The sequence below is a fragment of the Argentina silus genome (assembly GCF_951799395.1).
Source record: "Argentina silus genome assembly, chromosome: X".
Lineage (NCBI taxonomy): Eukaryota > Metazoa > Chordata > Actinopteri > Argentiniformes > Argentinidae > Argentina > Argentina silus.
In genome coordinates, this window is record NC_139653.1 from 36513810 (window position 1) to 36539620 (window position 25811).

General features: G+C 40.7%; 1 protein-coding gene across 1 annotated transcript; it reads left to right on the plus strand.

Annotated features, from left to right (window-relative positions):
• Positions 1-16681: 16681 nt before the first annotated feature.
• prokr1b (prokineticin receptor 1b) lies at positions 16682-19593 on the plus strand (the record flags this gene model as incomplete). Its single annotated transcript, XM_083694703.1, has 2 exons — positions 16682-17148; positions 18879-19593. The coding sequence occupies 2 exons, from the start codon at positions 16682-16684 to the stop codon at positions 19591-19593; spliced, it is 1182 nt and encodes a 393-aa protein (XP_083550829.1).
• Positions 19594-25811: the final 6218 nt, after the last annotated feature.

Below are 25811 nucleotides of genomic sequence, written 5' to 3' on the forward strand. Positions count from 1 at the left end.
GGTGGTGGATCTCTCCCGCTGACTCGGTTGGTGTTATCCCCGGAGTGCGTGGTCCCCTTCAGCACCTTTAGTGTGTGAAAACTCGGGTGTTCACCCTCGGATGTCTCATGCTAGACTAAACGCTGCCCGGCACTGGCCGGCGGCGAAATAGCCTCAAAAAATCTCCCGCTATGGCTGTGACCACGCAAGCCACGCGCGTAGGGCCTTCCAGAGTTTGTTGACGCCTTTGTGGCTGACACAACAAAAGCTCTACTGTTGATGACGGGGCAGAAAGACAAAAACAAACAAATGGTGAGCGAGAGAGAACAGTGCTGTGTCAAATATACTATTATGAGAAGCTTCTTTGTTTCAAATCAGCTGTTTTTCTAGATCTCTCTTTGATATACAGTAGAGGGTTTTTGGACAGTGTCCAACCACATGACAGAGAAGGCCTAGAAATAGCATGCAGTGCACATTTTATAGGGCATATTTACTCTTGTGCCAAAAAGTACCCTGGTAACCAGCAGAGCAGCTTTAGCCCTATTGTTGACCTAATTGTTAAACCTACTGTGCCAAATTGGCAAGCCCTTTCAAATGGGCACACATGTGGATAGCAATGCATATTCATCATAGGGTCAGTAAACACAAAATCAGTTTAGATAGGTCATGAGGGCCCAAGCCTAGCATTACACAGATCTAATTGCTGGAGGGTCTTGGTTTGGTTTGTTGGTTGGTTTAGATGGCATAGGATGCTACTGAATTGGGATCTGAGAATAGGTGTTGAATGCTCTAAGTTCTTGCAGCACTCATACAGTTCATATGCTAGAGAAGTTACCAGTTTGTCAAAACAATCACTGCAAAGCATGTGTAACAGCATCATTAAGGGGCACATTTAAGAGAAGTATTTACCATAATTGCACAGATTCTTGTTACATTTACCTTACTACAGCAAGGCATGAAGAACATGTAGCTTTTTGCAGTGGGAACTCTGTGGCCAGGAACTATCTTGTAAGTTAATGTGATGCTCTTTGGACACCGAATATACAGTGTCTCTGGCAATGTTCTTTAAGTTGTATCTGATGAGGTGCTTCTGTGTGTGTGTGTGTGTGTGTGTGTGTGTGTGTGTGTGTGTGTGCGTGTGTGCGTGTGTGCGTGTGTGTGTGTGTGTGTTTGTGCTGTGCACATTTGGGTATTGCCCTACTCTCGGCCAGAGGCTGTGTGTGGTGGTTGGGCAGTCACAATGTCACACTGGACTGATCTAGGGGGCTGTCTGCAAATGGATGAATGGAGCACATGCCACATTGCATCACATCAGCATTTCTGGCCCTAGAAAAGCCCAGGGTCCAAGCAAAGATGATCTCTGCAATGTTGCAATGTCAGCAGTTAGAATTGGACAAAGGATCAGTAAAGTAATTAATGTATACTATGTATAAACTATGTATAAACTTCCCATAACAACAACTTTTAAATCCCATTTTGGTGAGCCTTCAGGTGTTTAACATTCAGAGCTTGAGTGTTTAATATTGTTAAGTGTCCACTTACCATTCTGTCTCTTCAGTAGGGTTTTCACACTAACATGTCCTCTGGGCTGATTCATTCAGCTGGAGTCACAACAAGTGTCCCAAATGATCCAGAATAGTACACTGAATTCATATATTTCTATTTCCTTAATATTATGTCATTTAAAGAGTAAGAGTGTGTCTATAATTTGTGAAGCAAATGTCACAAGCAAATGTCACAAAGCATTTTGAGTTCAGCCTCCCCAAGGTCACTGTTGTCCCTGCATCCTCTGTCACAGTCACTGCACTCTTCAATGCAATGCTCACTGACAATACATCTGAGAAAGAGAAAGACAGCTAGATCACCCAGAGTCCACATGACATCCATTGACAGAAAAATACACTTGACTCTCCACCTAACATGTATTTTCACCGGTCACTGCACACAGATAAAATTGCCAGTTGCAGTACCACCCTGCTGCATCCAATTGCTTGCTCAATTCTTAAGGTAAGCAGAGTTTGGCCTGGTCAATCTTTTGATGGGACCCCAAGTGCCCTTGCTGTGGAGGTGATGTTGGAGGGTTGGCAGGTGGCTCTACTCTCAATAGAACCCAATGCCGCAGGGCATTGATTGGGGCACTGTTCTGCAAACGGTGCCTTCCAATGGAAATTCTATCCTCCTGTTGCAAGACTATGGATGGTAACCTCGATGTCCTGGTTCAATATCCAATCTAGTCCTCACATTATCAAGGCCACAGAATCATGCACTGCTTCCAATTGGCTTATTCTTCTCATCAACTCTCTCCCTGTGCTTCCTCCCCATGTAGAGTGCAATGCGTAAGTAATGGGACAGTGAATAATTTTTTCTTCTTTTGGCTCCAAATGTTTGGATTTCAGACAATTACCATGAGGTAAACTAGAGATTCTCAGCTCTTATTTGATGGTATTTGTGTACATATTGGTGCCACCATTTAGAAATGACAACACTTATTGTACATAGTCCACCTATTTCAGGGCACCAAAAGTAATAGGACATTTGCCTTGACAGATGTTTCTGGTTAGTCAGGTGTATTCCGTCACATCATTTGTGCAGGCATAAGCGAGCTGTCAATGTCGAGTATTGATTCTAGGCTTTGCATTTGCTTTTGGAGTCTGCTTCTGGTGTCTTTCAACATGAAGATTGTCAATAAATGTCAAGGAAGCCATTATGAGACTGAAATATTAGAAAAAGTCAATCATAAACATATAGACAAAACCTTAGACAACAATTTGGAACATCATTAAAAAGAAAGAAATCTCTGGTGAGTGCAGCAATTGCAAATGGCCTGGTACCCCAAATAAGACTTTTTCAGTGGATGACCGAAGAATGCTCACCATAATTAAGAAAAACCCCAAAACAAATATCTCACAGATCAGGTACACTCTCCAGGAGGTAGGCGTGAATATGTCATCCAAGAGACAACCATCCACAGAATACGTTAACAGCTGAACTACAGAGGCTTCACTGCAAGGTGCAAACCACTGGTTATCCTCAAAAAGGATGGTCAGGTTAAAGTTTGCTAAAAAGTACCTACAGGTCTGGAAAAAGGTCTTGTGGACAGATAAGACGAATATTACCCTGAACCAGAGTGATTGCAAAAGGAAAGTTTGGAGAAAAAAGGATCTGCCCAAGATTTACAGCACACCACCTCATCTGTAGAAATGGTGGAGGGGGTGTTATAGTTTGGGCGTGTATATCTGCCACTAGAACGTAATTGATGATGGCAGCAGAAGAATGTATTTTTAAAGTGTACAGAAACAGCTTGTCTACTCGAGTACAAGCAAATGCCTCCAAATTTATTGGAAGGCGCTTCATCATACAGTAAGACAATGACCCAAAACATACTGCCATAGCAACTAGGGAGTTTTTTAGGGCTAAAAGTGGAAAGTTCTTGACTGGCCAAATCAATATTTAGATTTAAATCCAATTGAACATGCATTTCATTTCCTGATGATAAGATTTTAGGCAAAAATACCACAAAAGAAACAACAACTGAACATGACTACAGTAGAGGCCTGACAGAGCATCATCAGAGAAGACTTCAGGCAGTTATTGCATGCAAAGGATTGCCAATCAAACTTACTTAATGTGAGTGCTTAATTTGGACATTATATGAATCTGTCGCATTACTTTTAGTGCCCTGAAATAGGGGGACTATGTATGAAAAGTGTTGTCATTTCTAAATAGTAAAACCATTATGCACACAAATACCATCAAATAATCAAATAAAGAATCTATAATGTTGTCTCATAGTAGTATAACCTTGGAGTAAAGCCAAAAGCAGAAAAATGCTTCACTGGGGCAATGCTTCACTTTACGCAGGGCAATGTATTTGCTGCAAAAAGCGAATATGCCTCTCAGCCAATTTGCATGGTTAGAAAATATATTAAAACACACACATACACACACACACACACAAACACAAACACACACACACTGAAGATGCACCAAAAGCAAATAATAAAGTGATTATGATAAGGATGAATAAAGAAATGAAGGCTGATCTCATTAAAAGTACATTGAAAAGTCAGCATCATATCCAAAACAAAAGCCTAGCTGGACAAACAGTCTACTCAGATTTAAATCCCAGATATATATCTGTATGAATCCATGGGGCATCCATGGGGTGATGAGGATACGGTCTAGGCAGGGATCTGGGATCCTTTCCCTCCACATTCATTAGTTACGAGTGGTTGTAAATCCTTGGTCTCAGTGAGATTATAGAGCTGCCAGAGGTGGAAATGGTCTAGTGTTTATCCTCCTGGTCAGGCTTGCTTGGCTCCACTGATGGGCTATGGCTGGGCTCTGTATATATAGGTGATGAAGTTAACATAAACAGCCAGCAGACATGTTCTTATCATATTTAGTCTGAGGGATGTGTCGTCTCTGCGAGCTCTTACATTATACAAAAAGAGGTGTAAAAACGCACTCTCTGTTGAAATTGGTATCTCACGATAAAACACAACAAAGCTCAAATACATAGTTGCACACATACCTTCACAGATTCAGATTCATAAGTGCATTTTTTAACAGTTGACATGGCACATGAATGAAGAGGTTTTATATTAACACCCTTAAACTGTGTCTTAGGATCAAGAGTCGATATCAGAGGAAAGAAAGACAAAAAGAGCCTGCCTGCAGCTACAGTATTGACAGGTGAGAGGACGTGACGAGTGAAGTGGAGAGAGAAACAAGAGCTGCACAATCAGGATTCATCCTCAAATCCCATGGCTGCCATCCTGTCCATCCATTGATCTGCTCAGCTGAATGGTTTACTTTGAGGAAATTGCTATAATGGGTTTCTACAAGTTGTTTGATGGTGTGCCTGCCTCAAGAGAGAAAGAAAGGTTTTGTAAAATATGCAATTGCAGCAAATCAAGAGGACTTTCTGCCCCTAGCTGGGAACAAACTTGTGACCTTCCCAAGGTTGACGGCATTCTACAAATTGTATAAAACTTTAGATGATTGGTAGAGTTGTAATAGGCTAACGTAAGTATGGTGGTATTCACATTGGGTAATGTCCCATTTTAGGTAGCTGCAGTGCATAGAATTCAAATAAAGCCATTCAACATAGTTTCATCATAGGAATACAATTCCTATGCTATTAGGAGCCATGCTACAGCCATGCTAATAATGCATAAATTAAGCATATTACAATTTTGTATGTCTTTAACACTTGTCATCCCAAAGGAGGTCCATGGGCACGTGTGACACTTTATACAACAGGACCTCACACTAAATTTGTATGAATTCATACAAACAGCAAAACACACAATTGATATGAAATATTACAACCCAAGGCATATAAAAAGCTACAAATGCGTCTTGCGTGGCGGTTAGGCAGTATTAGACATTCATTTTTTGCATGGCATTTAGGCAGTATTAGGCATTAATTTAGAGTGGTTAGGGTTAGGTACGTGAATTTTGACTTGCGTGGCGGTTAGGCAGTATTAGGCATTAACTTTGAGTGGTTAAGGTTAGGATAAGTTGTCAGGGATGGGCATTAGCAAACCTAAGCATCAGCAACAAGAATTAGCACACACACAAATATTTCACACGAATTTGGTGTTCTGTTGTTTGTATGAATTCATGCAGATTTAGTGTGAGATTAAGTTGCTTTATACTAAAATAATTCCCTGAATTCTCCTAAATGTCTGTTTTTTACATAATAGTGTTGTTACAATTTAAAAATCACACATAGAAAAAAATCAGGAATCATTTTCATGACTACCACACCTTTTTTTGATATCCAACATGTCCAAATCAGGTCCTGAGGCGCGATTATCATCAGCCCCTCAAAATGGACCACTTGCGCTCCACACCGTGGCTTTACACTCATCATGGTGAATCAAAATTGACCTCAGAGTTATGAATGGCTTACCTATTTCACCTGTAAAGGGTATATCAGCAACATAGACAGACAGAAAATAACAGTGATTTGCATGATCAAAATGAAGCCTGTGCACCCAGCCTGTGAAGATCAGACACACCCTTCATCACACGAAACGCAAGCTGACTACATTTGTTTTACTCAAGCCACAACATAATTTTGCTCTCAGTCTATTGTGTGTATGTAGGCTACAGTAGCCTATGCGTCTCTGATTGACTATAAAGATCCACGCAAAGGGAGACAGACATTAATTCACCCCGATAACAGACATTTGGAACACTTTTGTGTGTAACTTTATTGCTTGTTATAACCCAGGGCACACCATCAATATTTGTTTTGAATGTGGTTTGCATGGTGTAGCATGACATCCACATATTTCTTTGTTGACTTTACTGAGGCATTTGCGTAAAAGTGCAAAACCACTGAAAGAAGAAGTTAATTTGTGTCAATTTGTTTTTAACTTTAGCAAATTACTGGTGTATAGTATAGACCTTCTTGCACTATAATTATATTTTATTACATGTCAATATTGCTTCAGATTTGCATCCTGTTTTACTTGTTATCAAGCATTGGCGCTTCACATTAGTTTTTTGTTTTTTACAGTAGGTTATGTACAGAGAGCAGAGAAGGTCCAAAGTAGGTGCAAACCAAGTAGTACAATTTGAGAAACTGACAATAAAAGCGATTGGTTGCTGTTAATAAGAACCATGAACACATTACAGACCCTGCAGTGCACAGTATAGAAAGGAGAGATTTAGAGAAGTATTTGAGAAGTGGATCAGAAAACATTAGCACTTTATTTTACATCCCAGTAACAGAGATCGCATATACTACAGATATGTAACTATTTTTTTTAGGGCATTTCTGCTTTTATTGGGATAGAGACAGGAAGGATGGGGGAGAGAGAGGAGGGATGACATGCAAGATGTCAAGGGTCGGAATCGAACCAGTTACCTTGCGATGATACGGTATGCGCATTGGTGTGCTACGCCACTGAGCGTCCCAGGGATACATTTCTAACTAATACTATGCAGTTATAGATCAGCGTTATTGCTAGTTGTCATTGTGTTCCTAGGATCGCGTCTTTCTCACGCCGTTTCCCTCGCAACGCATGTGCAAGACTAGAGCGAGAGGCTAGGAAGACTAGGACAGATCAAATAAGTGTCTGTTTAAGCCATTACGCTAACTTTTAAGGATCAAATGACCGCACAATATGTTTCTACACACTTCAGTGATATAAAAAAACAAAAACAAAAGGTGATAATCCATATGTATCCATAAATATCATACATATTTTGGTGTGAGTGTAATTTTGTTCTACCCTTATATAGGCGACAGTGGGTTTTTTTGGTGTCGCAGGAACCAATCAGACAGCTTCATACTCAGTTCTAATTATGATTCTCATTCCAAATTCTGTTCCACTTGACAAAGCCTGATAGAGCACTTGATGTCCCAAAAAGACCTTACAGCAAATGTCATTTGCATTCCAGTTCATATGATTAGTAGGCTACAACATTCGAGTGGAGTGAATATAGGTCTGTTTTTATCTTGAGGCAGCAATTCTGTATTCAGCAATTGTCTGTGGTAGAAAAAGATAAGTCAACAAGAATATGTATTGTGTACATTAAATGGAGGCTATGGATTTGAATAGGGTTGGTTTCCCAGACACAGATTAAAGATATATTCTACTCTATATACATATTATAGTTGTCTAGCTCTAGTATTTGAAGTGGTAGCCCACCCCAGAGAGTTTTTACATGCAATGATCTTTTAGAAGTTCAACATTTCTGCCAGTCAGAATCACCATATTTCAAAAAGGTCCATAAGAACACGCAAATTCAACTCTACAACTTTGCTAACCGTAGTGTAAAATGTGTCCATTTTAGTTTTCAAATAAATGCTCTGTTCTGTTTTTAACATACTAACTACAGAGTTATTGACAGTGGAGTGCAGCAGCTGTGATTGATGGGAGGCAGGTCTACTGAACAGGTCCCTTCTTATTGGATAGGCAGTCAGAGTTGTGTAATGCAACAGAAAAACAGGAAACAGAAACTTCTCCATTGGATTAAAAAATATTTCTATAAAATAATGTTCAAAAGTGGGTTTATAAATTACTTTTATAATTTTAAAAGACTTATCAGACCATCCATAGTGTAAGAGTTGTCTATGAAGATTGACACATTTATAGGAGCACACGAAAATTTGATGAGTAACACTACATTAAGGTCACATTTGTAAAGGTTTTATAAATGGTTTATAATCAGTTTATTATTCAATTATAAACCATTTACAAACAGCTATAAATCATTAGTTTAGACTGATAGATATTCACTTGGTGCTTGCCAATTAGGGACTTGCAATCAGGAGCCAGTTATTAATACACTTATAATAATACACTTATATAAATGCACTTATAAATGCTTCGAAAACTAACCCTGATGTGAAATAATTATTTACAATTGTTGCATCGTGGTTCCACAGTTGGGAAATTGTATTTGCTAGTTTTTACACCGGATGTGTGTAATTATGGGTGTAATTACTCTTAATTAATGTACTCTATCTATATATGCCTCTTACAATTACCACCATGACTGCTCTCATCAGATATGGTTGAAACTGAAACCATCCACTTATTGATACATTTCTGGTATGGCATACCTCATTGGACAACAGCAATAGCAGACCATTTTTCCAAGCCTCTCTAGGTACACTTTTATAATATTTGAAAACATTTAGAACATGTATTAATTTAAAACAACAATAATATTTCATGGTAATTGTCTAATACTGTAATAATGTCTCTTTAAAATGTCCCTACAGTCCAATGAGTGCCCCATGTTGTCTAAATGGTACAATGGTATAATGAAAGATATACACTCAACGGCCACTTTATTAGGTACACCTTGCTAGTACTGGGTTGGACCCCCTTTTGTAGCCCATCTGCTTCAAGGTTCAATGTGTTGTGCATTCAGAGATGGTCTTCTGCATGCCTTGGTTGTAACAAGTGGTTATTTGAGTTACTGTTGCCTTTCTATCGTCTCGAACCAGTCTGGCCATTCTCCTCTGACCTCTGGCATCAGCAAGGCATTTTCGCCCAGAGAACTGCTGCTCACTGGATATTTTCTCTTTTTCTGACCATTCTCTGTAAACCCTAGAGATGGTTGTGCGTGAAAATCCCAGTAGATCAGCAGTTTCTGAAATACTCAGACCAGACCGTCTGGCACCAACAACCATGCCACGTTCAAAGTCACTTAAATCACCTTTCTTCCCCATTCTGATGCTCGGTTTGAACTTCAGCAGGTCGTCTTGAACATGTCTACATGCTTAAATGCATTGAGTTGCTGTCATGTGATTGGCTGATTAGATATTTGCGTTACCGAGCAGTTGAACAGGTGTACCTAATAAAGTGGCCGGTGAGTGTAATGCACAGCAGAAAACACTGCTAAGAATCATAGCCAGCTAGATTTTAAAGCACGTATAAGTGCATTTATAAAGCATTAGTAACTGGCTCCTGATTGCAACCTCCCAATTTGACAAGCACCAAGTGAATATCGAACAATCTAAACTAATGAGTTATAACTGTTTGTAGATGGTTTATAATTGAAAAACAAACTGGTTATAAGTGATTTATTAACTAATTATAAACCATTTATAAACCCTTTACAAATGTGACCTTAATGTGAGAGGCTGGTCCTAGCTCAACTCAAGACCTGTTTACCACCCACACTGGACCCCTTCCAATTCATCTACCGTCAGAACAGGAGTACAGAGGATGCCATCTCAACGGCACTTCACTCCGCCCTGTCCCACCTTGACAATAGCAACACCTATGTGAGAATGCTGTTCATTGTCTTCAGTTCAGCTTTCAACACCATCATCCCCTCCAAACTGATCACCAAACTCAGTGAACTGGGCATCAATACCTCCCTCTGCAACTGGATTCTGGACTTCCTAACCAACAGACCGCAGTCTGTTAGGCTACATAACCACACCTCCTCGACCCTCACCCTGAACACCGGCGTTCCACAAGGCTGTGTGCTGAGCCCCCTCCTTTACTCCCTCTTCACCTATGACTGCACACCTGTACATGGCTCAAACGCCATTGTTAAGTTTGCAGACGACACAACGGTGATTGGTCTCATCAGCAACAACGATGAGACGGCCTACAGGGAGGAGGTCCAGCACCTAACAGTGTGGTGCACCGACAACAACCTGGCTCTCAACACCAGGAAGACCAAAGAGCTCATTGTGGACTTCAAGAAATCAAAAGCTGGCACACACACCCCCATCCTCATCAACGGGACTGAGGTGGAGCGAGTCACCAGCTTCAAGTTTCTGGGTGTCCACATCTCTGAGGATCTCTCCTGGACCCTCAACACCTCTACCCTGATCAAGAAGGCTCACCAGTGTCTCTTCGCGGGCGGCAGTTAGCCTGGAGGTTAGCCTGGGGTTCGATCCCCGCTCCAGGAGGGATCTAGATGTGAGCTGGTGACTGGAGGGTTACTGGCATCATATCCAGATCCGTACCACTGCCGCAAGGCACTTAACCCTGAATTGCTCCAGGGGTGCCGAAAAAATTATGGCCGACCCTGTGCCCAGAGCCCAGCGCTCTGTTCTCCCTGGGGGGTTGTACACGTGTGTTGTCTCATGTGCAGTGCGTGTGTGTTGTCTCGGGGGGGGGGGTGTGTGTGCAAAAAGATTCATTTCAACTGAGAATTGATTGCATGGCAAATAAACAGTCTTTCTTCCTGAGGAGACTAAAGGAGGTCCATCTGTCTCCTCAGATTCTGGTGAACTTCTACCGCTGCACCATCGAGAGCATCCTCACCAACTGTGTCACATGGCAACTGCTCTGCCTCTGACCGGAAAGCACTGCAGAGGGTGGTGAAAACTGCCCAACGCATCACTGGTTCCTCACTCCCCTCCATTGAGGCTGTCCAGGGCAAGCAATGCTTGCATAAGGCACGCAGCATCGTCAAGGACATTTTTCACCCCAACCACAGACTGTTCACCCCACTACCCTCCGGGAGGCGCTACAGGTCTCTCCGCACCCGAACCAGCAGGTTCAGAGGAAGCTTCTTCCCTGCGGCTGTCACCCTACTGAACTCCCAACTCTGCACCTAGGTGACAACCTACCAACCCCTACACCCCCCCCCCCCCTGGACAATTGTACTACTCTTACCCTATAGTATTCCTATAAACTGTACATACTGTATCCTCACTTGTACACACTGCTCTTATACTACATACTACTTTTTAATGCTACTGTTAATACACTGCACATATATGTACATACTATACATATCTGTTTATACTGTTCATACTGCATTCCATATTTATTCTGCTTATTTACTCTGCTTCAATGTTACTGTTAATACATATATACTGCTTATACTGCACTGCCTATACAGCTCATATGCTGCTTATACTGTTCATACTGCATTCTATTTATTCTGCTTATAATGTTACTGCTAATACATATACTGCTTACACTGCACTACTTATACTTATACTTATACTGCACTACTATACTGCTCATATACTGCACTACCTGTATATATTGTTCACACTTCACACTGCTTTTTTGCACTTCTCGTTAGATGCTAACTGCATTTCGTTGTCTCTGTACTTGTACTCTGCACAATGACAATAAAGTTGAATCTAATCTAATCTAATCTAATCTAATCTAATCTAATCTAATGTAAAGTGTTACCACTTGATGTCTTAAATATTGGCTTAGCTTCTTTGGTCGTTGATGACAACTCAGTGTTAGCTATCCTCAAACATCCATCAGAATCAGAATCAGAATCAGAATTCTTTTATTTGGCCAAATATATTTGCACATACAGGAAATTGACTTGGTGAGGTTGGTGCATGGGACAGAAAAAACAATATCAAATATTGACAAGAAATTTACAAAATAGCAAAATATTAACAAAATAGCAATAACAAATTTACAAATTTACAAAATACAACAATAAAACAATACATTTTGTAGGCTGTGCGAGGCTAAGTGGCAATGAGGCTAGAGGCTGTGAAATGGGTATGGGGCATGTACGCTATAAATTAGAATAATTTTAAATAATTATAAATTACACTGTAAGTGCACTGTAAGTGCATTGTGTGTGTGTGTGTGTGTGTGTGGGTGTGTGTGTGTGTGTGTGTGTGTGTGTGTGTGTGTGTGTGTGTGTGTATGTATGACAGGGTGGGGTTGAGGGGGGTGGGGAGGTGGAAGTCCCAGAGTCAGTAAGAGGCAGGGAGCCTTGTTTGTGAGCCCCACTACCAGAGGAAACTGTTCAGGTGGCGCAAGGTTTTGGTCTGTATTGACCTTTTGCCGAATGGAAGTCTATGGAAGATGTGGTGACCAGGATGGGAAGGATCAGCTATGATCTTTCCTGCTCTCTTACTGGTCCTGGAGTGGAACAGGTCCAGGAGAGATGGCAGGTTGCAGCCGATGACCTGCAGTCTGCCTTTGTCCTTGGCAGTGGAGGCAGCGAACCAGATGGTGATCGATGAGCTGAGAATGGACACAATGATGGCTGTAGAACTCGACCATCACTTTCTGCGTCATGTTGAATTTCTTCAGCTGCCGTGGGAAGAACATCCTCTGCTGGGCCTTCTTGATGGTGGAGGTGATGTTCTCTGCCCACCTGAGGTCCTGTGAAATTATTGTCCATAGGAATCTGAATGACTCCACAGTGTTAACTGGGGAGTCACACATGATGAGGGGGGTGGTTGGGGCTGGGCTTCTCCTGATGTCTACTACCATTTCTACAGTTTTTAGGGCGTTCAGCTCCAAGTTGTACTGGCTGCACCAGGAAGCCAGGCTGTCAACTTCCTCTCTGTAGGTGGACTCATCCCCATTGGAGATTAATCCAATGAGGGTTGTGTCATCCGTAGGTGGCTAGAGGTGCAGAAGGGTGGCTAGAGGTGCAGCTGTTGGTGTAGAGGGAGAGTAGAGGAGAGAGCACACAGCCTTGTGGGGCTCAAGTGCTGATGGTCTGGGGCTCAGAGACAAGCTTGCCCAGCCGCACGTGCTGCTTCCTGTCTGTCAGGAACATTACACTGATTTCATTAACATTCATTAACATTAGAAAGACAGGAAGACAAACAACATTGTTAACGCTAGTGTCCATCAGCCACACTGTTGATGATGATGCTGAAGATAAAATGCGTAGAGCCATTGGCCGACTCTTGAAAGTGATCAATAGAAGCTAATTCTGATGCTTATTATGAAGAAAGGCAGGGGGGCTGGAGAGGGCTTGAGAGACACATATTCCCACAAGAGATTTACCTCTGCAAGTCTAAACCCCAGGAAGTTAGTTATGAACATTAAGCAAGAGGGGCGTTAGGGACAGAGCTATTGGCATGCAATTATAGAGAATCCATATTCTTTGTGATAAGGTTGTCAAACATTTTGAAGATTCCCATGTCAGGCTTGTGAGCTCTCCTTTAACGAGCCTATAATCCTCTTTAATCTAATTATCTACATCAGACATTCTATCTTTCTGGAGGCTACTCAAGTGACAATGATTAAACTGCAAATGGCAATTATGCTGTGTAGCCTAACAACCTATATTCAAGTTAACATTAGCTTTATATTGCCTTATATCCTTGAGGCAATATTCCATGTGTGATCAACACAGCTGAGTTGCGTTTTGATCAGTCTTTATTTGATGGGGCTGTCATGGGCCAAACTGCACCACCCTTGTTTTTATTTTATTTTATGTACCTATTTCTATACCAGAGGGAGCAGGTTATTTGCAATCAGGGTGCATCATGAGATGGGTCACTTCATATATATATATATATATATATATATATATATATATATATATATATATTTAACAAAATTACTTTACTTCTAATAAAACACCCACTAAAATGTTTCAACTTCAATAATTCCCCGGAATGTAAAGTGTCACAGAACATAATGCAGAATCCGATCTTGCGACTTGCAAATAATGCACCTATGATTATCAGCGTATAGGGCTACAGCAGTTGGAACCTACCATCTTCTAAGAAATGGGCATCTACATGTATAGTACAACGGTCTGCGTCATATCGCCACAAGAGGGAGAGGAGTGAGACGCAACTTCTATCTTCTCGATTAGCCCCGTAGGAGAGAGAGGAGAGGAGAGAGGAGGTGAGCGCACCAGGACTGATGGAGTGGACCTGCTATTTTATGAAAAGCAAAAAAGAACACGCCAGTGGACATACATTTAAGAGCCATGAACCCCACAATAGACATTGCAGTTGTTGTTTTTGTAGTGTTTTTCGAGGAAACTGAAGACCTTCATGGACTCTTATGACAATCTTGTGTGTGAGTATTCTTCATCTCTTTTTTTCTTCATACTTATACATAAACATCTCTTAATTGACACTTAACACTTAAATAACAATTTGCTAAAACTTGGCTATATGCATATGAGAGCTTAATCCATCATGAAAAAACAACAAGGTTTCAAAGTTTGATTTTGAATTAAATACACGCATATAGTGTTCATAACTCAATCAAATATGTTGACACTTTAATTTAATATGACCTAACTTTCCGTGTCGATTTCATAGAATTTGGTTGATCTGACATCTTCTCCCGTCGGGAAATACCCGTGGAGTGCGTGTGGTAGGTATAGCCATCAACAAGCCTAGTTAGAACTCTTCTGAGTTAAAGAGCTTTATAAACTACTGGAGCTGTGAATATTCGTATTCTACAATTGGTCTATGTATTATTAAACAATAGTTATATCAATCAATCAACCCGATTGTCCCATTGAGACGAGGTTGCATGGGAATACGAAAAAGGAGAGAGATTCGTTCCATGGAGTCGTCCTGGAATCATAAAAAAACTGCCTAATTGAACCAGCATTAGTCCACATCCATGGCTGTGATCCAGGGGATACATGATTCAATGTAATCCTTTTTTTTTTTATCAACGCTATAGAATACTTCTCTTTAAATGCAAAATTCCACACACTCAGTTTTTCAATGAGTTCAGTTTGTATTACATGGAACAAATGAATCCCTAATATGGTGAGGCCTACACAGTATTTGTGCTCAGAATATATATGATTATATATAATTATATTTAAGTACACACACACACACACACACACACACACACACACACACACACACACACACACACACACACACACACACACACACTTCCTATTAGATACAGGAACACATACCGTTGGATTAAAATTTCTTTCAATAAAATAATATTTTTAGTAATAGTATAGTAAGACTTATCAGACCATCCATAGTTTAAGAGTTGTCTATGAAGATTGATACATTTATAGGAGCACATGGAAGGTTGATGAGTAACACTACATTAAGGTCACATTTGTAAAGGGTTTATAATGAGTTTATTATTCAAATATAAACCATTTACAAACAGTTATAAGTCATTAGTGTAGACTGATCAATATTCACTTGGTGCTTGCCAAATAGGGAGCTTGCAATCAGGAGCCAGTTATTAATACTTTATCAATGCACTTATAAATGCTTTGAAAACTAACACTGATTTGAAATAATGCAATCCCCAAACTGCCCCATAAAAGAGTTGTCCTATGAAGACTGACACATTTACAGGAGCCCACGGAAACTTGATGTCGAAATATTGAAGGCATAGTTTGGCCGTTGAGGGGGATGACGACAACAATGACGACAAATAATGCCTCTGTGCATTTGATGTTCTAGAAAGGGCACAGCTATTGAGACAGTTTATCTGGGTGTTGTGCATGAGACTGTGTCGAGAGAGGGCACTGTGTATTATAAATACATAGTGCCATTGTATTCTATAGCTTTGGAGATCTTCAGCATGTCATAATGATATAATAACCCTGAGAGTAAATTAGCTCGATAATATTAAGCTTTGCTACTGTTTGATTTTTTTTATCCTCCAGCCACAGCTCACTCTGACACGCTGTTTATTAATTTGCATTGAAGTAACAGCATTTACAGCACATCATGTTTGGTTGTTCAGTGGAAGATTATTTTCAATAGAGAGGAGTAGGTATGAATGAACAAATATAGAAACAGATGAGCAGCAGCAAAAACAAACAAATGTACAGTAAACATGCTGTCCCCCATGAATGATTTAGCATCCCTCCATAAAAGGAAAGTGATGGAGAATCCTTTATTGTGTCCCCATTTCACACAAGGAGGGCTTTCCTCTTGGTGCGATCACCTTCTGATGAAAGAGAAACATAATTTGGACGCCTTTACTTCAAACACATATTTCACCAATAGGCTAAGACTAAATATTTGCACAGCCAAATTATTTGGTGACAAATGCAATCCAATGCAACTGGCTATAAACCTTATACAACTCTGGTTTCTGTATTGATATCGGCCAATTGTTGGTATTAAATGATGCTGCATAACAGAGTTCATTGTGGGGGACAACAAATGTGTGCATTCTCCATTAGTTTGAATCTCATGAGCATGATTGCTTTATGATTTCCATAAGTCATGTAAAGTGTATGTCTCTCCTCCTTGATATGAGTCATGATAGTGAGAATATCATAATTTGTGTTCCAGGTGAAGATGTCCTCATGGCTGTCTGAGTGACATGTGGAATCTTACACTGGCTTCCTCCTCCCTCATTCACCTGCATCATCAAGGCACAAAACAGCTTATGAAATTAATGGATTCTGGAGGAAATTAACACCATGATCCAAAAATACCAGATGTTTTTCTGAGGAAAGTGACAGCTGTAAATTGACATAATTGACATAACCAACCAAGAACCCTCTTCCTGTAGCCATGGGAGATCCTAACATCACCCACTTGGCGACTGTGTACACTGAGACCTGTGACCATGTCCCAGGCAGTGATATGGACCTGTTCACAGACAACTACGACACAGACTACGGCGTACCCGATAACGAGATGCCCGACACCACGCAGGGACGCGCCTTCTTTGTGGCCACCATCGTCATTGGTGTGGTCCTCATTTGCATCATGCTGGTCTGCGGAGTGGGCAACTTCCTGTTCATCGCCACTCTGGCACGATACAAGAAGCTGCGTAACCTCACCAACCTGCTGATAGCCAACCTGGCCATATCAGACTTCATCGTAGCGGTGGTGTGCTGCCCGTTCCTGGTGGATTACTACGTAGTGAAGCAACTGTCCTGGGACCATGGCCTGGTGCTGTGTGCTTCTGTCAACTACCTCAGGACTGTATCCCTCTACGTGTCCACCAATGCACTGCTAGCTATTGCTGTCGACAGGTTGGTCCCAGGGTTCTTTCAATGACGGGTTTGTGTGTGTGTGTGTGTGTGTGTGTGTGTGTGTGTGTGTGTGTGTGTGTGTGTGTGTGCGCGTGTGTGTGTGAGAGAGAGGGGAGGGGGAGAGTGAGAGAGAGAAATCAGCAATATATCTTAATCAGCCATCCTGTAATGAACAGACTTACCTCAGGCCTGATTCACAATCTCATTCATAAATGGATTGGAAATCATCTGTCAGCTCTCTGTTATAGCCATCCAAGGTTTTATCAATAATGAAACCTGAAGTGGGGTCAGTTCCACAAATTAAACAGCTTGTGTCTATATTTCTAGTCCCCTGAGTTGGTCCTGCTGTGTTTAGAATGAACGTTTTCCCAACACTCATACCACACAGTTGAGAAAGAAAAGTCACTGTTAATTTTCAGGATGCATCTCAACAGGGATGCAAGGCCCATTTTGACCAAAGGCAATCAAACCAAGTATGTTAAGCTCCCAAGCACATTTGAATGCTGCATACTGTATGTGGAAATTGCTTTTCAAATGAGAATGAGTCGATTGCAGTGGTCTATTATATCCAGCCAATCAAATTACCTCACAATGCAACAATGAACTTGAATCCAAGAACATGTCTTTGGCATGCCATGTTCCCATTCAGTCTGCAGTACACATTATTGTGATTTCTCTCTTAAAGGGATTTCTTAGATTTCTCTCTAAAGGGGTCAATATGATGAACTAGATTTCACAAACTATCTAACTGAGTTACATTACTCAGCTTAGACAAAATAAAATACACACATATATATCTATATCTATATCTATATCTATATCTATATCTATATATATATATATATATATATATATATATATATAGTAAGTAAATGTTGAATCACTTCATCAAAGGTTGCTGAGAAACCATACATTATTTATGGTTACTGTAATTCAGTTTTGTCCTCATATCACAAGAACTGTTGGATGAGTAACTGCAGGCCTTACTCTCTGTAGTACTCTAACATTATTACAATCAGAATCACTTTCATGTTGAGGCCCTCTGCAAAATCCATTACCAAGTGAGCCTTTGATGTGTCAGCTAGCGACATTATCTAATGACCTCTTAGCCCTTCTACTGTGAAAACAAGGTTATGATAGGAATTTCTTTGAACTTTCTGTATCCTTTTTTTGCGACTTGATTTTTCTTGGATGGTAGAGGCATGATTCATAGAGTAAGACAGTACATTAGGATGGGGCTAATTCCAATTCAACCTTTAGGGATCAATAGAATACATTCTTATGTTAACATCAATAACCACTTTTTCACAGCTGTGCCAGTACGTGCCAAGGCTTATTAGTGGCCAGCCTGTGCTCAAGCCCAGTGCTTCAAGACTCGTGAACAAGCCTGGTTGAATTTCCACAGTTGGGCTTTCTAGTTCCGCCCTGTATGATCTCCAGTTTGTTTACATTCTACAGTTCGTAAGGTGGCGAACTATGGAAGCATATACCGAATGTGGCGTGAATGGATGTTTAATAAATAAAGAAACAGTATGTATTGAACTTGCATGCTGTATTCCTTTAAGATTGGCTTTGCTCTTCATTTCATGCATCCTGGCTGGATCACAAGATGGCAATTCCGGCAGTGTACTAGAATTCTAGCAGTAGCAGCACACTCAAAATACTTCTACAAGCATACTTCTTTGTAGCCCTGGCCTAATACAAATGAATAACAACTTCTCTGCCCTCAGGTACATGGCCATAGTCCACCCTCTGAGGCCTCGTATGAAGTACCAGACAGCCTACTTTCTGATCACCGGCGTGTGGATCGTACCTGTCCTCATCTCCATCCCCTCAGCTTACTTTGCCTCCGTGACGATGTACCCTCACAGTGGTGCCACCGCCACTCACCCCACCACCCACAAGGTGTTCTGTGCCCAGATTTGGCCCGTGGACCAGCAGGCCTACTACCGCTCCTACTTCCTCTTCATCTTTGCCCTGGAGTTCGCCGGACCTGTAGTTGTCATGACGATGTGTTACGCACGGATCTCCCGTGAGCTCTGGTTCAAGAGCGTTCCAGGGTTCCAGACGGAGCAGATCAGGAAGAGGCTGCGTTGCCGGCGGAAGACCGTTTTGGTCTTGATTGGGATCCTGACGGCGTACATCATGTGTTGGGCGCCGTATTACGCCTTCACCATCCTCCGCGACTTCCACCCCACACTCATCTCCCGGCAGAGAAACTCCTTGGTGGCCTTCTACATCATTGAGTGCATCGCCATGAGCAACAGCATGATCAACACTTTCTGCTTCGTCAGTGTCAAGAACAACACGGTGAAGTACCTAAAAAGGATCGTGCTGCTGCGCTGGAGGTCCACCTACGCTCCCAGTAAAACCGTGGAGGAGACTGACTTGCGGACGTCCTCCATGCCCGTGACGGAAGAGATAGATTGTATTCGTCTGAGGTGAAGGGGATGAGACTCCATTTAGATGGCTATGGGATGTTTGTGTTCTCTATAACTGGAGGGAGAAGACCGCAGACATTATGTAGCTATTATAGTCATATTGTCATGAAGATTGTCCTTGAGTTTTTATCTAGATTTACTAAGTGTTAGTTTGCAACTGTTTTTTCCCCAAAGAGAATCAACAAAGAAGAAGCACAAACATGTGAAACAGAAGTGGCGAACAAGAACCAAAGCAGCACTTTTAAGTATTGTTCCATTCATATTTTGCTTATATTTGATGTATATTTAAGTGGCATTGTACCATTTGTACTATAGGTTGTTATATCACCAAAGTTTGCTGTAAATGTTTGCTTTGGTCTTGAGTCAGACAGAATGACTAAATAAATGCAGAAAATTAGTTTACAGTATTTACAGCATTTATTTAGATATTGATAAGAGTGTGGCTATTTATGTTTTCTCTGAGTGTTGATCAAGCTTTAATACATTCTACAAGTGGATTATTTAAATACATTTTGTGAGTTCTAAGATATCCTACCCCTGCTGTTCTCCCTGGTCCTACAGTACTTCTCTCTCAGGGGGCTTTTCACAGTAGTTTCTTAGCCTAGGGATATCCTTAGCCAGGGCCAAGACTGGCCTTGGGTTAGCTTAACCTCGATTCACACATGCATTTGGTAACCCTGGGCTTAGTGTTAACCCTAGGCTAACGATTCACACTTGTGTACTTAAGCCCTGGGTTAATTGATATAACCATAGCAAAATGCGACCATTCTAGCCATGCAAGTTGGCTAGCTAGCTAGCAAGCTTGCTAGTGTGCTGAACAACGGACATCAACAAAGTAGTGACAAAAGGAAACATATATTGGGTGGACGTGACTGGGCGGATATTTGTGTTTTACCATATCTTGTAACAACTAGTTTGTTCGAAGCTAACCATGACAACACATTATCTCCAGAGAAAATGCTGTGGTAATGGTTCAGCTGTGTGATTACAGTTCCATTGCAGTCAACCCTTACTCCGTTTCACACTGGATAGTATTGGCACTGCGTTTGGTCGGTGCTAAGCCTGCTCCAGAGCAGAGAGGAGCTAACCCTGGGCTAAAGTCGGTGCCAGCCCACTTTAGAATGTGCAAGTGTGAACAGTTAAAAAGCTCTGGCTAAAAGCTCTTAGCAGGGAGCTCTTAGCCCTAGGCTAAGTGCAGTGTGAAAAGGCCCCTTCCAGGGTGTTTTCCTTGCCACTGTGCCAATGTTTTTCTCCCCTCTGGTGATTTTTTCGTTGGTTTGCTTTTTGGGCGTCTATGGTTCAGTGTTAGTTCATATTGTTTGTATAGTATTTATTGCATATATTGTTTGTATTGTTCTGGTTGTAAAGCACTTTGAGACAATTTGTCTTTGTCTTTGTACGTGCTATATGAATACATTTGATTGATTGACCATAGGAGAGTTGTATTGTAAAATATCCATGTGGTGGTGTAGCATTTTCAATTGCCTCGATTTACAATACCATCTTGGTTTGTTTCAGTCTATTGGTTGTTTACAGTATGATTTGCCTACAAGTAACAGATGAGCAACTTAAAACATAAAACAAACTTAAAACACCAATGGTGTTATTGTTTTTGAAAACAAATGGGGATACAAGATACAATGTATTCTATGAAATGTGGAAATTGGATGGATTTGAATATTGTTATTTACTCAGTTTTTATATAGGGACTATTTTGGTGCATTTATATGTGCTTGTTTTTGTGTTTGAGTGCATGCACAGTATATTTAATAAAACAGACACAAAGAGGAAACCATTGCATGGGTGTTCTTTTATTCACTTAGATGGCTTTGGTTATTTGTGATTATTTGTGCACTTGGAAGGATTCCACATGATAAGATAGATCATTACCTGGTTGGGTGAGTACATGGAATTGTCTAATTGGATCATTGGGTCTTACAATATCAGACACTCTCGCCCAGGTGACCCGGGCGAGATCGATAAGACCTCAGCTTGTTTCCAAGTGGCATTGCACTGATCCCCATGGATCTCCTCTTGATCTAGAGCCGTCTTGAGGCTTTTACCACTGCCTTGATAGTGTTGCTAATGGCTCTCCACTTCCTTGCTCCAGTGATGCCCAGTGCGCTGTCAGCTTTGTAGAGGGATTGCCCAGCAAAACCCCTTTTTCCCACCTCAATGCACCTTGTCTCCCAAATAAGGCTTACGATAGTCTATGGTGGACATGCATGATGGGCTGGGAAGGACATCAAGCACAGCCTGTACCATAAACTTGATGCGGTGTGGTTCTGCTTGCCAGAGATCAGTCCATGAGACTTTCCTGTTCACCGCCTGTTCTCACCTCATCCAGGCTCTTTGCTGTCTCATTCCCACTGGTCTGCTGCACCTCCAGTTCACTTAACTATATTGATTATTTAGTCAACTAACAGAGAGAGATTTTTTTAAACAAGTAATTGTGATCAAGAGTCTGCTATAGTAGTCAGTAGTAGTAATATAGTAGTAATAGTTAGCATATTGAGTGTTTATTGACTATAACATAATGTATCCCCTATTCAGTGAGAGTGCATTATTTACCAAGCTCCTCTAGTAGCTATTTCAGCCAGAGACAGAACAAGAACTGCATTTCAATCTTTGGTTTTTCCATGGGAAGGATTCTTGGATCCAGGGAGATCTGTCTGAGATACTGACTGCTGGCCCAGTTTATTAATGCTGGACTCTTGGGAGGGGGTTTGACAGGAAGGATAGCATGCATTCTCCAACATCATGAGGAGGGTTGAAATTAGATATATGATCAAATGTATGCAGAAGGACAAACATCTGCTGACAAATTTTAAAAATCAGGCTGAGGACTATACTGTAAATGCTACAGAAGCAACAGTACCATCATGATAAAGAATATTTTAATATCTGAAAATAAATTATTCTCTGTGCATCAGTATACAAGCCATTCTCTTGTGATTAAGCTACAAACTTCAATTAAAATCCTTGATCTTGATTATAAATGCAATACCTCAGAGTAAACGTAGGCCTCCTATAGCTAGACAGCTATATCACTTTATATTCACTCGTGTGTAATATTCTCATCCCATCTTTAGCTCAATCTGTTGATTCGCAGGTAGGTATACTCATCACAAAAGATTTCAAATCACCTCTGTTACATCAAGAGGACCCTAAACTCTGCCATCAATAGCCAGTTTATCTGTTTTGTTTTCTCCTGTTGATTGCCTCGACTGGATTATTAGGCATCAATTATATTGTTTACTCACTGAACTGACAAGCTGACTGAACTACAATTGATGCAATATCATTTAATGATAGAATTATCATATCATTAGAAAGAGAGTTTAATAAGTTATTCATGTACACAATCACATTAGAGAAGTAGACATTTATCACAGATAAATAAATGCATCAGTACTTGACTGAACTCAGAATAAGGACAAACCACCCCAGCTGGACTATCATCTCCCCAATGACACGGTTGCAATGAGGGTGTTGCAACAACACTTGAGACAAATCGATTTCACATGGCCATCTGTTTTACACTGATACTCCAGGGAGACAACATAGGCAGGCAGAGAAATCTGAACCAATCATACTAAAATGAAACAGGAATTTAAGGCAAAGCCAGTGGAGCCCTGTAAATGACCAAGGTAACATTTTATGTGAAGGTTTATTATTCAATTATAAACCTTTTACAAACAGTTATAACTCATTAGTTTAGAGAGTGGTTGCACAGTTGAGGAAGTTATTTATTGAATTGTGGGATGATACGCTGGCACCAAACAGATTCAACACATATTTACATACAGTACAATGTGAAGATCTCCCAAAGTACAGTACAGGCCCATGGCCCATACTTGAAATTCTGATGTCCTTGTCAACACGTTCCTCATTTAAACAGTCCACTGTGCAGGTTCTCAGATTTTATTTGTTGATATCTATCCTCTACGTACCCCTTATGTGTGTTCACCAATGTGTGGTCTGAGCTGGATTGGGTTAATCAATGAGTATACCATATTGATAATTAAGTCACGTGAGTACTCTTCTATCCTCTGTACTAAACCTAATGAGTTTCCAACATTTATAACTGATGAAATGTCACACCGTTAATCATTTATTAATGAATTACCAACATTAATTCATGAGTTATCAACATTTATAACTGATGAAATGTTACGTTAATGTAAAGTGTAACACATTTATTAATGAGGTATTAACATTAATTAATGAGTTACAAACATTTGTAACTAAGCATAATTAATGTGTACCTACAGTATAAAATAAGGCACTCCTTTTAACAAAACATAATTCAATAACAAACTGCAGCAAGGCTACCGGCCAGCTGCATAATGATAATAGAAAAATTTATAAAAAGTTTAATAGGTGCTTTTCACATTGGCATCAATTTACTAATAAGAGGCTTGCTACAGGTGATACTGGCTAACTAGCTACTACCTAGCCTCATTTGGCATTGATTTTAGCTAGCTAGGTGAGCAACACCGGTGGCCCCACACAACATATAACGTGTCCCTCTAGCTAATAGTGTACTATTGGTGTTTTCTTATGACAAAGCCACACTGGTGTGGAGCTAGATAGGTAGATAGTCGTGACAGTATCAAAACGAACAAACAGCTAGCTAGCTTGTGTAGCATCACCTTTGAACTAAGTTGCTAGTGCTGTGTGATTTACATCTTTCTTTTTTCAAGGCAGCAGCTGGCCATAGCCTACCTACCTAGTGTTTGTAACTATTATATATCATTTGATAGTTTTGACCAAATTCTGAGGAAAGATAGCAACACTAGAGAGCTGGCACCTACAGTTCGGTTGTCACACCCTCCACTTCCATCTAGCCTGCAGTACCCCTCCTCTCCTACTCTCACTCTGTTGCTCTCTCCATGATTTTCAGAAGTGGAATCAGGTGTGTGGGAGTCATGCTACCAGGTCGTAGCTTCAGTTATCTGTTAAGTCGTGCTTCCATCCTTACTAAATACTGTCCCATCAGTATATTGATACATTAATTAATACCTGTTTCCCTGTTCCTGCAGTACCCCAGCCTGACTCCTGCCTCTGACTCCAGCCTTCTGTTACCTGTCCTGCCTGCCCTGCCTGCCCTGTCCACTCTGCCTGCCTGCCCTGCCTGCCAGCCACCTCTTCTTTGCTTGCCATTCCACCCTGCTACTCCGTTCTCCCCTACTCCCTCATCCTCCCTCCTAGCATACCCTTGCCTCTACAATAAATACACCCTTCATTAGTTCAACCATCATCTGCCTTTGTTCTCTGTGTTCTGCATTTGGGTTCACTAGCCTGACGGTTACATCGGTCATAAAACCCACCTCTGGGTTTGTGATGTTTTTTCTGAAGTCCTTCAAAAAATGTGTAATAAAATAAAATAAAAGACAACTGCTCTATAAACTCTGTTTAGTGTTAGTCATGCTGAAGTGTAACCAGATAGCCTATAAGCTGTTATATACAGAGTGTACACTGTGTCCCAGTAACATTCATTAAATCCAAACCTACAGAGCTTGACCATCATTGCTTCAGACTATTCTTAGCACAGCATTATCTGTGCAATATGCCTCTTTCAATTCTACCATTGTACCATTTGGACAACATAGGGTATTCATTGGCCTATAGCAACATATTTTTCTACTATTGCTGTATTAGACAATTATCATGAAATATTATTGTTTTTGTCAATTAATCCATTTTCTAAATGTTTTCTATTATTATAAAAGTGTACCCAGAGAGGCTTGGAGAACCTCATATTATCATATGGGGCCAACTTTGTGGTGCTCCTATTGAAAAGCAATGAAGAGAGCTGGTCTGCTATCGCTGTTGTCCAATGAGGTCTTGCCATACCAGGAATGAATCAATAAGTGAAGGGTCTCAGTTTCTACCATAGTCAGGGTAGTCATGGTAATAATTGTAGGATAGAGGCATTGATAGATAGATTACATTAATTAAGAGTAATTACACCCATAATTAGACAAATCTGGTATAAAAACAAACAAATACAATTTCCCAACTCTGCAACCATTATGCAACCACTTCAGGGTTATTTTTCGAAGCATTTATAAGTGCATTTATAAAGTATTAATAACTGTCTCCTGATTACAAGTTCCCTATTTGGTAAGCACCAAGTGAATACTGAAAATCTAAACTAATGAGTTATAACTGTTTGTAAATGGTTTATAATTGAATACTAAACTAGTACTATTAACT